The 14,261-nt window shown below is 42.5% G+C and overlaps 1 protein-coding gene across 1 annotated transcript; it reads left to right on the forward strand.

Annotated features, from left to right (window-relative positions):
- The first annotated feature begins 1,846 nt into the window (after positions 1–1,846).
- Positions 1,847–13,850, forward strand: LOC142658955 (extracellular calcium-sensing receptor-like). Its single transcript, XM_075834559.1, has 7 exons — positions 1,847–1,906; positions 3,106–3,224; positions 4,632–4,920; positions 5,676–6,515; positions 7,162–7,386; positions 7,489–7,612; positions 12,949–13,850. The coding sequence occupies exons 1-7, from the start codon at positions 1,847–1,849 to the stop codon at positions 13,848–13,850; spliced, it is 2,559 nt and encodes an 852-aa protein (XP_075690674.1).
- Positions 13,851–14,261: the final 411 nt, after the last annotated feature.

Consider the following 14,261-nt stretch of genomic DNA (forward strand, 5'->3'; position numbering starts at 1 on the left):
ATATAGCAACCCCTGTATATAGTGCTCCATGGATAGCCCACCCCTGTATATAGCCCCCCTGTAGATAAAGCCTACCCCTGTATATAGTGCTCCATAGATAGCCCACCACTGTATATAGCCACCCTGTAGATATAGCCCACCCCTGTATATAGTGCTCCACAGATAGCCCACCCCTATATATAGCCCCCTGTAGATATAGCAACCCCTGTATATAGTGCTCCATAGATAGCCCACCCCTGTATATAGCCCCCCTGTAGATAAAGCCTACCCCTGTATATAGTGCTCCATAGATAGCCCACCCCTGTATATAGCCCCCCTGTAGATAAAGCCTACCCCTGTATATAGTGCTCCATAGATAGCCCACCCCTGTATATAGCCCCCCTGCAGATATAGCCCACCCCTGTATATGGTGCTCCATAGATAGCCCACCCCAGTATACATCCCCCCGTAAAGCCCCCTGTAGATAAAGCCCCCTGTAGATAAAGTCCCCATAGATAAAGCCCCCCTGTAGATAAAGCCTCCCTTGTAGATAAAGCCCCCTTGTAGATAAAGCCCCCCCCCATAGATAAAGCCCCCCTGTAGATAATGCCACACACTTTTTTATTACAATAAAATAACAAACTATTCAAACTCATCTTAATCCCGTTCCCACACCGGCCGGCAGCAATGGAGACCTGCTCTCTTCTACGCAGGTCTCCTGGGGGTTGAACGAAGCGTCCATGAAAGGCGCTGATTGGCTGGGCAGAATGACTTTCCCTGTCAGTCAGCGCCTTTCAGCGATGGAAGCGCGATACCACTTCACTCGTAGAAAAGAGCTGAATGGCCGGGCACGGAACGTACCCAGCCATTCATTGCTTCTAATTGTACCTGTGTCCTATAGACACAGGTACAATTATAGTGCAGGAGGAGGTGGCACTGGCGCCCCCCTCTAAGTTTCGCCCCCCTCTAAGTTGCGCCCAGGGCACATGCCCCGCCTGCCCCCCCTAGCTACGCCCCTGCCACTGTGGGACCTAACAGCAGAAAACCATGAGATCAGCTTATTGTCAGGGGACTCTTCTTACAAAAAGGGTTTGTCCAAATTGAGCACCCTCTTTAAGGCTAACTTTATGTCAAACCAGTTACTACTGTATGTGCCAGACTTTGGAAGTAGACTAAATCTGGGAACTGGAACTTAGTCAGTGTAACGTCTATGGCCGGGCGTTGTCGTTCACACTTGCCCTCTGACGGCCCCGGCCATGGACATCTGTCTTCATGGCGTCAGCTCCCTCCAGGGAGACTCTGGCACACACTTCCAGGTCCTCGGACTGATTCCCGCAGGGCCAGTACGCGTCCAGCTGTCACCCATCAATAATTAGCCCAAATGGCTGCTGGACTATAAAAAGGGGCTCTGCCCACTTGTTCCTCGCCTGAGCGTTGCTGTATACCTAAGTTTGTCTTGCAAAGTGTTTTCCAGTTCCCAGTGTTACCCGTTCCTGCCGCCTGTACCCTGTATCCCGTGCTATCGTATCTACTATGAAAGTCATGTCGAGTCTTCCGCTGCATCCACGGTGCCACCTGCAGAGAAAGTCAAGTCGTGTCTCCGCTACTGTCTACATTGCCTCAGGTACCCATTCCGAACTCTAGACATTGTTTTGTACCTTGTTGGCCAGCTGCTACCCCGCATGGCCCAGTGGGTCCACACCCCGCACGGTGACAGTCAGCATTGATAATTACATCGCCACATTCTATACTACAACTATTCTACATGTTCTTGTAGCTAATGTTACTTTGTTATTGGTCAAATATAAGACAAAGTGACAGTTTTACCATCAGGTCCTGAGAAGCTAATTTAACGGTGACAACCAATATGGCTGCACTTCCTGTTGTGACTTCTAACAACAAAACTTTCAAAAATTCCAGCCTCTCTGTAAGTAAAACAAAAATAAATATTCAAATTTGGCTACTGCTCTAACTTCTGATTCAGTTGCATATATAGAAAAGAGGGGCCCCCATAGCACAGGTTAAATGGGTTCCCCATTATAATGCAGGGTTTGGCCACCCAGATCAGAAGGATTCCATGACTTTTTCCATGACCCTTGGGTCAATTCCCCACCCCTTGTGAGGTAACAATGCAGGTCCTCTAGGGAGGGGAGTCCTGCACAATAGCAAAAGAGATGGAACAATCGGGCTGGGCTCCTTCTTTTTAAAGGCCCTATAGTAGCCGCATGGTCTGCCTCTATGTTATGTACGCCCTTGTCCTTATTTACTAATAAATGGCAGATTTTAGGTTTTGGGTGGCCTATATAGACTACACATTGATTAAATTCATGAATATTACATAGATAAACCATTTATTTGATGTGAGATACAAAATTAAGGGTGTTCCCTGGGGTAATAATTAGAACATATTGTAGGCCTGCTATCTAAATATTGGAAAGTTGCACATTTCTTGTGAAACATTTCATTACGGATGATTTTCCGTGCACCTGGTGTCGGCCTTTGGGATAAAGTTGAGGCCTGTTGGTATATAGCCCATGTGAATTATAATTATAGGTTGTACTCATGTACTCTGGAAATGATCAGTGCAAAATAATTACAGGTCAGAAATTATAATGGTTACAATAAATTACATAGTGGAAGAGAAATTATGGTTATAATTTGGAAATCTGCCGAGAGGCATTAGAGGAAACCTCAGTAGACCCCGGAACAGCTCTCCCTACTGACTGGGAAATTATAAATTGTGTCCGATAAATTATCAAGGACCGCGCTTGTCAGGAGTACATCAGGAGCAGCACCCTTTATGAGCCATTTCTTTAAAAAGGCAAGTTCTGGGTGGATTATAAAAAAAAAAAAGATTTTTTTAATTTACATTTTCATTTTATAAATTAATTTTACATAAATATTTGAATTCTAATAGTTCATGTTTAATACATTTATTTTATTTTTTTCACTTAAAGTTTTTTAGACTTAAGCTATTTTTTTTCAAAAAATTCAAAAAATATTAAAATACATAAAAAGTCTAAAGACTGGTAAAATAAATATGTATATATCTTAAGTAGGTGTTTTTATTTCTCTATTGTTTATAAAAGTAGTTATAATGAATAATATTGTATTATTTCTTCATAGTATATAGAAGAACAGAATGGGATTCTACTTCCAGTTGAGAATATTGATCTTACTGCTCAGCCGGATAGGCACCCAGTCATCGAGATGTCTTCTCTATACCGCGCCTCTGACAGAATACAGTGAGAAAGGAGATATAATGTTGGGATTGATCGGTCCCATAAATACAGCTTCAGTCCAACCTAAGCTTACGTTTTCTACTCAGCCTGAGCCACGTTACTGTGATATGTAAGTTTTGACTATTTTCTGACATTGAAAAAATTGCCTATACCTGACTTTATAAATACATCTTATGTCTAATATATAGGCCAGGTTATTAATGATTATCAAAATAAAAACAAAAATAAATATAAAAAAAATATTAATATAAACATAAATAATAACATAAAAAAAATATTTACTACACATATATTTACTACATATATATATAAAGAAATAACACATGTACATTTATACTGTTAATCTCATGAAACAAAGGGCAGGGTATTAATAATAATCAAAATAAAAAATATAAAAATTATTAATATAATAAGTAAATAATTACATATAGAAAAACGTTAAAAATATTTGCTATACACACACACACATATATATATATATATATATATATATATATAAAAAATATATAAAACACATGTACATTTATACTGTTAATCTCATAAAAGAAAGGGCAGGGTATTAATAATAATCATCAAAATAAAAAAAATAAACATATAAAAATGATTATTATAATTAATATATTATAAAATATATATATAAAAAATCTAAAATAAAATATTTGCTGGACATATAGAGAGAAGCCTGTCTGATTATACTGTTAACCTTGTAAAATAAAATACCAGGATTTTAAAGATCATAAATAAATAAATAAAATGAAAAAACAATAACAGAAAAAGGATATAAAAAATGCTAAGCAAAATAAAATGCAATAATAAAAAAAAAAATGTATTGGACATCAATTAGCGAACTATTTGGGGTATTTTTTTGAGCTTTTTTTTATATCTATAATGTTACAGATCAGGATTCTAAATAAAATAATGGATCTATTACACGCAAACTTTCACTCTCTTTCATGTAGTTGTCACCATTAAACATGGAGGATCGAAAAAATATCTGATCGAGATGTAAAGAAATCACTTAGTTACACCAAGGATAGAGTAACAATGCAATATGGCACCATATGTACTTGGATGAAGTTCCCCTTTAAGACAGTCCAGTATGGAGGGCGGCATAGATTTAGTGGACAATATTGACCACAATGCATTACATCTAAATCTGCTCTTTTTGTTTCATGAATTTTAAGAAAATATTAAGACTTAACGGGGATGTTCAAAATTAGAAAAACATGGCTGTTTTCTTAAAAAAACACCACCATACCTGTCCACAGGGTGAGTGTATTATTGCAGCTCAGTCCTATTAACCTCAATGGAGACCGGTGTGGCGCTGTTTTTGGAATAAAGTTGCCATGTTTTTCTAATCCTGGACAACCCCTTTTATACGGTTTCAAGCTGCATTTGCTTTCTCCTCAGATTCAGACGAGACCAGTACAAGTCAATTCTTGCTTTACTATTTGCTACCAAAGAAATTAATCAGAACTTGATTCTTCCAAACATCACGCTGGGGTTCCAGATGTATGATTCATGTTTCTCTGAGTCTTCTGCTCTTAAAGCAACAGTACAGGTTATTTCAGGTGGTCAAAACCCAATCCCAAATTACAAGTGTGGAACCCCTCCCTGGGTGCCTGCTGTCATTGGAGATCCCTTATCTTCTTCTGTAGTGTCTATGGCAAGGATGCTTGGACTATGGAAAGTACCACAAGTAAGTATCTGAAAACCTGAAGAGCGGATGTTGGCCTGATGGCCACTATTGGTTGCCATGATTAAATATTTGGTTGAAGATCATTTATGACTCTTTAAGTTGTTCTAATGAAGAAGGTCCTCAATTTGGCCTAATCAACCAATGTCTGACAATGTCCTGAATCTAAGCTCCGATGTTCTCCATCATATATAGTTGTCGACATGTCTCATAGATAGTAGAGGCCCCCACTGATGCCATCACTAAAAGGGTCCAAGCACTTGGTCAATGAGAGCACATTATTGACTTGGCTAGACATCTTAAAATTACCAAGCTCGAAACCAACCGATTTTAATAGAACTATGGCTAGGCAATACCCAAGTGGAGGCCAAAGAAAGAAGAAAGATGTTAGCCATTGACCAAGAGCTAAGACCCCTTCCAGTGTCAAACTGGGTTTCCTTGGGTCCAGAAGAGGAAAGGATTCTGAGAGTCCACCCAACATCTACACGCATCATAGATATAGAGATTGGTTCCAAAATAACGTCCTAATGGGGTTGTCTTCTGCTGGACCTTTGTAGCTTCTGGTACTCTGGTGGGCCAGTCTGACACTAACCCTAGTGGCTGTTATAGAGCTTCGACATTTCTAGTATGGTAAAGGTAATTTTGTCCAAATTGTTCTGGAGATCTCATATTTGCCTGTTTTTAGCCACCACTGTTGATTCTGATATAGATGCAAGGTCCAAGTAAGCTTCACAAATTAGAATTTGTCTTCTCCTCAGGTTAGCTATGCAGCATCTCTCCCAACATTGAGCAACAAATTGGAGTTCCCTTCCTTTCTTAGGACAATTGTCAGTGTTAATGGCCAACCACAAGCATTAATCGAGCTGTGCAAGGTCTTTGGATGGACATGGATAGGCATACTCATCTCCTCAACAGACTATGGAACCCAGGGTGGGATTTCCCTCCAGAGGCAGGCAAGCAACAGTGGGGTTTGTATTGCTTTTTATGAAACAATTGCCCTTGATTCCTCCACCAAGAAAACGGCAAAAATTATAGAGAATGTTCAGAAGTCATCGGCCTCCGCAGTTTTTCTTTTCCTCTCACCACCGGAGGCCAATGTCATATTTTTGGAGGTTGTTCGACAAAATGTAACTCGTAAAATATGGGTGGGCATAGAAGCTTGGTATACGTCTCCTGTCTTCTTCCAAACTGATTTTTGGAATTTTCTGAATGGTTCTATTGGGATTGCAAGAAGTAGAAAGATTCTGCCAAATTTCTCGACCTTCCTTCAAAGTTTGAACCCTTTGACATACCCCGAAATATTGTCCATTAAGCAATTTTGGGAAAGGACATTTAATTGCAAGTGGCCACCAGGCATGGCTAACCTCAGTGCATCATCTGGAGTAGATCTAACCAGCCGGGCCTGTACTGGATTAGAAAAGCTGGTGACTAATGACATCACAGAATATAATGATCCTACATCCCAGGCTGTGTATATGGCTCACAACGCCCTCTACGCCATTGTGTATGCGCTCCGCAATTTATTATCTTGTAAGAATGGGGAAGGACCATTTACTGGGAAGTCCTGTGGTGATAAATATGGCATACAACCCTGGCAGGTAAAACCAGTATTCCTTCTATCTCTCTCTATCTATCTATCTATCTATCTATCTATCTATCTATCTATCTATCTATCTATCTATCTATCTATCTATCTATCATCTATTGACCTATTAATCTATCTCATATCTATCTATCTATCTATCTATCTATCTATCTATCTATCTATCTATCTATCTATCTATCTATCTATCTATCTATCAGACAAAATATGGCGGCAGCACACTGCGAACACCAATGCAACCTAAACCACTAAATATAAATAAATATGCATTACTGCTAAATCTACTTGTAATAGGGAGGTTCTATATATCTATCCATCTATGTCATACCAGTCAATCAAACTATAATTTCATCTATATATAGCAATGGTTCAAGATTTGGGATCAGATCCTAAAATTACAAATGTTAAACTTGAAAAACTTATCAATGTGGTTCCTAGTACCAGTCTGTTATAACCTATAGACTATTATTTGATACCCTTGCTATAAGAAGGCCTTTATTAGCTTGTGCATGTATGACAACCCAACCGCTCCAGCCAGAGACCAATGGTGACCCAGCGTCTTGACTGGATTTCCTCCGCTGCTCCTGGTCTGATATGTGTATTAGTAACTCTATGACATCCCTGCTTCTTCTACCCTCCAGCTCCTTCACTATTTGAAGCGAGTTAACTTTGTGAACACGGCCGAGGAAGAAGTGTCATTCGATGGGAAAGGAGATATCTATGGGCACTTTGATATCCTGAACTGGAGTCTAGAAGGAGGAAAAAGTCAATATAGGAAAGTAGGAACCTTCAATGACTACAATAGTGATGGTCAAAAACTTGTCCTCAACGTCAGCGCCATTCAGTGGAGACGAGGAATTGACAAGGTGACTATTGTTTTTTTGTATCCATTTATGTATATGGAGATTCATCAAACCACAGAGCGGCACTTTTGAGATAATTGTGTTCCTTCTATGTCGCCCTCTAAGGTTCCGCTCTCAGTCTGTAGTGACAATTGTCCTCCTGGTTATAGGAAAGCCCCACAGAAAGGTCAACCAGTCTGCTGCTTCGACTGCGTCCTGTGTTCAGAGGGGATGATCTCCAACCAGACAAGTAAGTCACAGTCTTGACTGAATTAAAAAATATAGTATTTCCTTCCAGAAACAGTGCCACTCTTGTCCATGGTTGTGTCTGATATTGCAGTTCAGTCTATTCTTTTAAACGCTGAAATACCAGACACAACCATAGACAAGAATGGTGCTATTTCTAGGAGGAAGTAGCCATGTTTCTCCCATACAATGGTTCATCAGGGGACTTTATAAATGCAAATAATAAGAGAAAATATAATAAGGTTATTTATAAAATTTAGAAGGTTATAACTCATCAGAACTGGCACTGCTGGATGGAGCCAGCGCCCATCACTCTGCTGTATATAAGGGTTTATATACAGGGTGATGTCAGGCTAAGTAGTAACTCATATACTTAATCTTGCACTATAAGTACCCTTGCCCTTAAAGGGTGACTAAATGTTTGACAAACTTCTGATATTTCATAGTGACATGTCAGAAGTTTTGATTGGTGGGGGTCCGAGCACTGAGACCCCCTGTAATGTCGGGGTAGGGAGATAGACAGGTGAGCCCTAATCTACCCGCCTCTGAGTCCCTGCCTACTTGCAACGACCCGCCCTAGGCGACGGGGTACAACTGGGCGACGGTCCCTACACTCAATAGGTGCACGACAGACAAACAGACAAGGGTACAAAGAAGCTGGGGAAATGGGGAAGTTGCCCACGGGAACACCGTGAGCAACAAGCGAGGTGAACGAGCCGAGTCAAACCAGGAGATGAGCGAGGTACAAAAACGCAGAGCAGAAGAGTGGTCAGTAAAGCCAAGGTCAATAACAAGCAGAGGGTCAGTAGTTCAAGAAGCTGCAGCAGGGCCAGGAAACCAGCAGAGAAGAATCACAAGCAAAGGAGGAACAGGAAAGGCAGGTATAAATAGACAGAGGGCGGGAGCTAGCTCCGTCTGGCCAGGCTGTGATAGGCTCTCCCACTCCTAAGCCTGCCATCCTGAGTGGTGGAAGATGGAGTCAGTCTCACAGACATAGAAGCAGGTGCAGACTGATTACCTATGGACGTTGACACAGAAGCTGTGTCTGGCAGATCCTTTACAGTACCCCCCCCCTTTTATGAGGGGCCAACGGACCCTTTCTAGGTGGACCTGGTTTATTGGGGAAACGAAGGTGGAACCTCCTGACCAATACCCCAGCGTGAACATCCCGGGCGGGTACCCAAGTCCTCTCCTCAGGCCCGTATCCTCTCCAATGGACCAGGTACTGGAGGGAGCCTTGGACCATCCTGCTGTCCACAATCTTGGCCACCTCGAATTCTACCCCCTCAGGGGTGAGAACAGGGACCGGAGGTTTCCTCGAGGGAGCCAAGGACGGGGAGCAGCGTTTAAGGAGGGAGGCATGAAACACGTCGTGTACTCGAAAAGACGGGGGCAACTCCAGTCGGAAGGAGACAGGGTTGAGGACTTCAATGACCTTGTACGGCCCTATAAACCGGGGAGCAAACTTCTTGGACGGGACTTTAAGGCGCAAATTTTTTGACGATAGCCACACCAGATCCCCGACCACAAACAAGGGGTTAGCAGAACGTCTTCTATCTGCCTGAGTCTTTTGTATGCTCTGGGACGCCTCTAGGTTCTTCTGAACCTGGGCCCAGACTGTGCACAGTTCCCGATGAACGACCTCTACCTCGGGATTGTTGGAACTACCAGGTGAAACGGAGGAGAACCTGTGGATTAAACCCAAAATTACAGAAAAAGAGGGAGACCCCTGATGAGTTATTGACCCGGTTATTAAGGGAAAATTCGGCGAGGGGAATGAATGAGACCCAATCATATTGACAGTCAGAGATAAAACACCTTAAATATTGTTCTAGAGACTGATTAGTCCTCTCAGTTTGGCCATTCGTTTCAGGATGGAAGGCAGAGGAGAAGGACAGATCATTCTCCAACTTTTTACAGAAGGCTCTTCAAAACAATGAAACAAATTGTACCCCTCTGTCAGAAACAATATTGCCAGGGACCCCATGGAGACGCAGGATGTGTTTGACAAACAAGGTAGCTAACGTCTTAGCATTGGGTAGTTTCTTGAGGGGCACAAAGTGGCACATCTTACTGAAGCGGTCTACTACAACCCACACCACCGACTTGCCTTGAGATGGAGGCAAATCGGTAATAAAATCCATGGAGATATGGGTCCAAGGTCTCTGGGGAATGGGCAAAGAACATAGTAAGCCCGCTGGTCGGGACCTGGGAGTCTTGGACCTAGCACAAACTTCACAAGTGGTGACGTAGGCCTTAACGTCTTTAGGCAACCCAGGCCACCAATAGTTTCTGGCAATGAGGTGCTTGGTACCCAGGATGCCTGGATGACCAGATAGTGCGGAGTCATGATTTTCCCTAAGTACCCTTAGCCGGAATTGCAGGGGAACAAACAGCTTGTTCTCAGGAAGGTTCCCGGGAGCTGAACCTTGATCAGCCGCAATTTCAGAGACTAAATCAAAATCAATAGAGGAAATGATTATACCTGGAGGCAAAACACAAGCAGGATCTTCCTCCGAAGGAGGGCTGGCCATGAAGCTACGCGACAGTGCATCAGCCTTAATATTTTTAGACCCAGCCCTACCCTTAGGGAGCTTAGCTCCTGGTACCAAATCAATTGCGCAATCATATTCTCTATGAGGAGGTAACACTTCGGAGGCCTCTTTAGAGAAAACATCAGCGAAGTCCTGAACAAACTCAGGTAGAGTGTTCACCTCCTCAGGGGGAGTAATAGAATTAACAGAAAAACATGACATCATGCATTCATTACCCCATTTGGTAAGATCCCCAGTATTCCAGTCAAACGTGGGATTATGCAACTGCAACCAGGGAAGGCCTAAAACCAAATCAGACGCTAATCCCTGCATCACCAGTACAGAGCACTGCTCCAAATGCATGGAGCCAACAAGGAGTTCAAAAACAGGGGTATGCTGTGTAAAATAACCATTAGCAAGAGGAGTGGAGTCGATACCCACTACCGGGACAGGTTTAGGCAAATCAATCAATGGCATAGCTAGAGACATAGCAAATTCCACAGACATAATATTAGCAGAAGACCCTGAATCCACGAAGGCACTGCCGGTGGCAGACCTACCACCAAAAGAGACCTGAAAGGGAAGCAAGATTTTATTACGTTTCATATTTACGGGAAATACCTGTGCGCCCAAGTGACCTCCCCGATGGTCACTTATGCGCGGAAGTTCCTCCAACTGCTTAATCTTACGCCTAGGACATTTGTTCACTTGATGCTTGTCATCCCCACAGTAGAAACAGAGACCATGCTTCCTGCGGAACTCTCTACGTTGTTGGGGGGACACGGAGGCCCTGAGTTGCATAGGTACCTCCGAGTCTTCCGTGGAAGAACGAAGCAACGGAACCTCGGGAGGCATCATCGGGGAGTCAGAGGAGAAAACACAAAAACGTTCACGTTGTCGTTCCCTGAGACGTCGGTCAAGTCGTACCGCTAAAGCCATAACCTGGTCTAGGGAGTCAGAAGAGGGATAGCTAACTAGCAGGTCTTTCAGGGCGTTCGACAGACCCAATCTAAACTGGCACCTTAAGGCAGGGTCATTCCACCGAGAAGCTACGCACCACTTCCTAAAGTCAGAACAATACTCCTCAACAGGTCTCTCACCCTGACGTAAGGTCACCAGCTGACTCTCGGCAAAGGCAGTCTTGATTATGTAATGTCGGGGTAGGGAAACAGACAGGTGAGCCCTAATCTACCCGCCTCTCAGTCCCTGCCTACTTGCAACGACCCACCCTAGGCGACGGGGTACAACTGGGTGACGGTCCCTACACTCAATAGGTGCACGACAGACAAACAGAAGCTGGGGAAATGGGGAAGTTGCCCACGGGAACACCGTGAGCAACAAGCGAGGTGAACGAGCCGAGTCAAACCAGGAGATGAGCGAGGTACAAAAACGCAGAGCAGAAGAGTGGTCAGTAAAGCCAAGGTCAATAACAAGCAGAGGGTCAGTAGTTCAAGAAGCTGCAGCAGGGCCAGGAAACCATCAGAGAAGAATCACAAGCAAAGGAGGAACAGGAAAGGCAGGTATAAATAGACAGAGGGCGGGAGCTAGCTCCATCTGGCCAGGCTGTGATAGGCTCTCCCACTCCTAAGCCTGCCATCCTGAGTGGTGGAAGATGGAGTCAGTCTCACAGACATAGAAGCAGGTGCAGATTGATTACCTATGGGCGTTGACACAGAAGCTGTGTCTGACAGATCCTTTACACCCCCACCAATCGCTAAAATGAAGCTGCAGAAGTGCTTGTGTGAGCGCTCAGCTGCTTCGTGTCTGTTTGGCTTTTTACGGAAAGCCGATGTATCGAATTACCGGAATTTCTGTTGAGTCCGTACTCCGATACATTAATTTCCGGAAAAGGCGAACAGAAACAAAGCGACTGAACGCTCACACGAGACCTTCTGCTGCTTCATTTCAGCGATTGGTCGGAGTCTCAGTGCTCGGACCCCCACCAATCCAAACGTTGTCAAAGGTTTAAATACACTTTAAATATACCCTGTATCTTAGCCGGGTAAATAAGGGTTGACACCTTGAAATTATTTTTGGCAGCATCCCCTACTTATGATTTTTGGGGATTTCGTGGCATTAGATCAATGTTGTTATAGATAGATCTTTATTTGATTAATTAAAAATTTATTTTAAATAAAGTTTGCTGGTCAGGGATAGTTGTGGCAAGTGCTAAGAACAATTGTACAGTCATATTAAAATAAAGTAAATTAGTTGGACATGACTTAATTAAAGGAATTAACAGTCCAGAGGTAGATTATGAGCTGATCTAAACACACTATACCTATAAACCTTGGGACCCCAAAATGAGTTAGACAAGCACACTAAGGGAGAGAAGCCGCAGCTGCATCCCCTCCTCCCTCTCCGCACTGTCTTCTATTTACTATATTACACTAGATGGACGCTTTTAAGGGCTGAGGAGGTTTATAAACATTTACCAAGAGCCTGTAAGCAGGGAAAGCGGACTCATGGGTGTAGCTATAGGGGGTGCAGAGGTAGCAGTCGCACACGGGCCTAGGGGCGTGAGGGGGCCCAAAGCCCCTCTGCTACATATGAAGACCCCAGTATTAGAAAAGGTATCTGGTAGATGGGGGCCCATGTTACAGATTTTACATTGGGACCAAGGAGCTTCAAGTTACACCTCTGAGGAGAACTATAGGCTGCTGGAAAGTGAGAATGATGTCATTATCCCCTAAAATGATATATTAAGACATTGAGGGGAACATCATTTCTGTAACACTGGGTAAGGAGGTATAAAAATGGATGTCTTCAAGTTTGAATTCAAGTATAAGTAATTCTTATATTGCAGATTCTCTGGATTGTTACCTCTGTCCAGAAGACCAATGGTCAAACAGCAAGAGAACTAAATGCATTCCGAAAATCATCGAATTCCTTTCTTATGAGGAGCCCCTGGGGCTGGTGATGGCCTCATTCTCCATCGTCTTCTTTCTCACCGCTTTAATGGTTCTGTGTGTTTTTCTTAAGTTTCAGAACACCGCAGTGGTAAAAGCCAACAACCGAAGCCTCAGCTATGTCCTCCTACTGTCCTTGAAGTTCTGCTTCCTCTGCTCATTGCTGTTCATTGGTTGCCCAGTAAAACTGACCTGCACCGTCAGACAATCTCTTTTTGGGATCTCATTCTCTCTATGTGTTTCCTGCATTTTAGCCAAAACCATCATAGTAGTCATTGCTTTCAAAGCCACCAAACCTGGTAGTAACCTGAGGGTGTGGGTTGGTTCCAAGACGGCCATTCTCATTGTGTCTACTTCTGTCTGTATCCAAGTGATTATTATCGTGGTGTGGTTGGCAAAATTTCCACCATATCTAGAATATAATTATCATGTCTTGACTGGTGTTATTCTCTTAGAATGTAATGAAGGGTCGATTGTCATGTTCTACTGCACCATAGGATACTTGGCCTTCCTGGCTACAATAAGTTTTGTTGTTGCCTTTTTGGCTAGAAACTTACCGGACAACTTCAACGAGGCCAAATATATTACCTTTAGCATGTTGACCTTCCTAAGTGTCTGGTCGACCTTCATTCCGGCTTATCTTAGTACTAAGGGCAAATACATTGTAGCTGTTGAGATTTTTGCTATATTATTATCTAGTTTTGGACTCCTGTGCTGTATATTTGGCCCAAAATGTTATATAATCCTCCTGAAGCCATCACTGAACACCAAAGAGTATTTAATGTCGAAGTCCAAATAAGGCCCCTGAAATAGAGGCCATTCTCCAAAAATAATAGACAATTGAGACCATGAAAAGGAATTTTCAAAAATGTTCCAATTACATTTTACCAAAAACAACAAAAAAATTGCATAAAACATTAAATTTTTTGGTATCCCCATAACCACAATGACCCATACAGTAAAAGTAATATATTTAGGGTGGTTAGTATATGGAATATTTTTTTATTTAAAAATTTTTTGCATTCCCCATGAATAAAATTGATAAAAATTCAATTCTTTCTTATATAAACCAAAAAATGGTATTAAAAAAATAGAAAACCATAGGGACTCTGCACATTACTGTGAGGCAAAGTAAGACAGTCTTTATATATGTAAACCAAAGGACACATTTCTATAACAGCCGGGAGCAAAAAGTTCTAAGAAGAATTAA

This window comes from Rhinoderma darwinii, chromosome 8, assembly GCF_050947455.1.
Source record: "Rhinoderma darwinii isolate aRhiDar2 chromosome 8, aRhiDar2.hap1, whole genome shotgun sequence".
In the NCBI taxonomy this organism is placed as follows: Eukaryota; Metazoa; Chordata; class Amphibia; order Anura; family Rhinodermatidae; genus Rhinoderma; species Rhinoderma darwinii.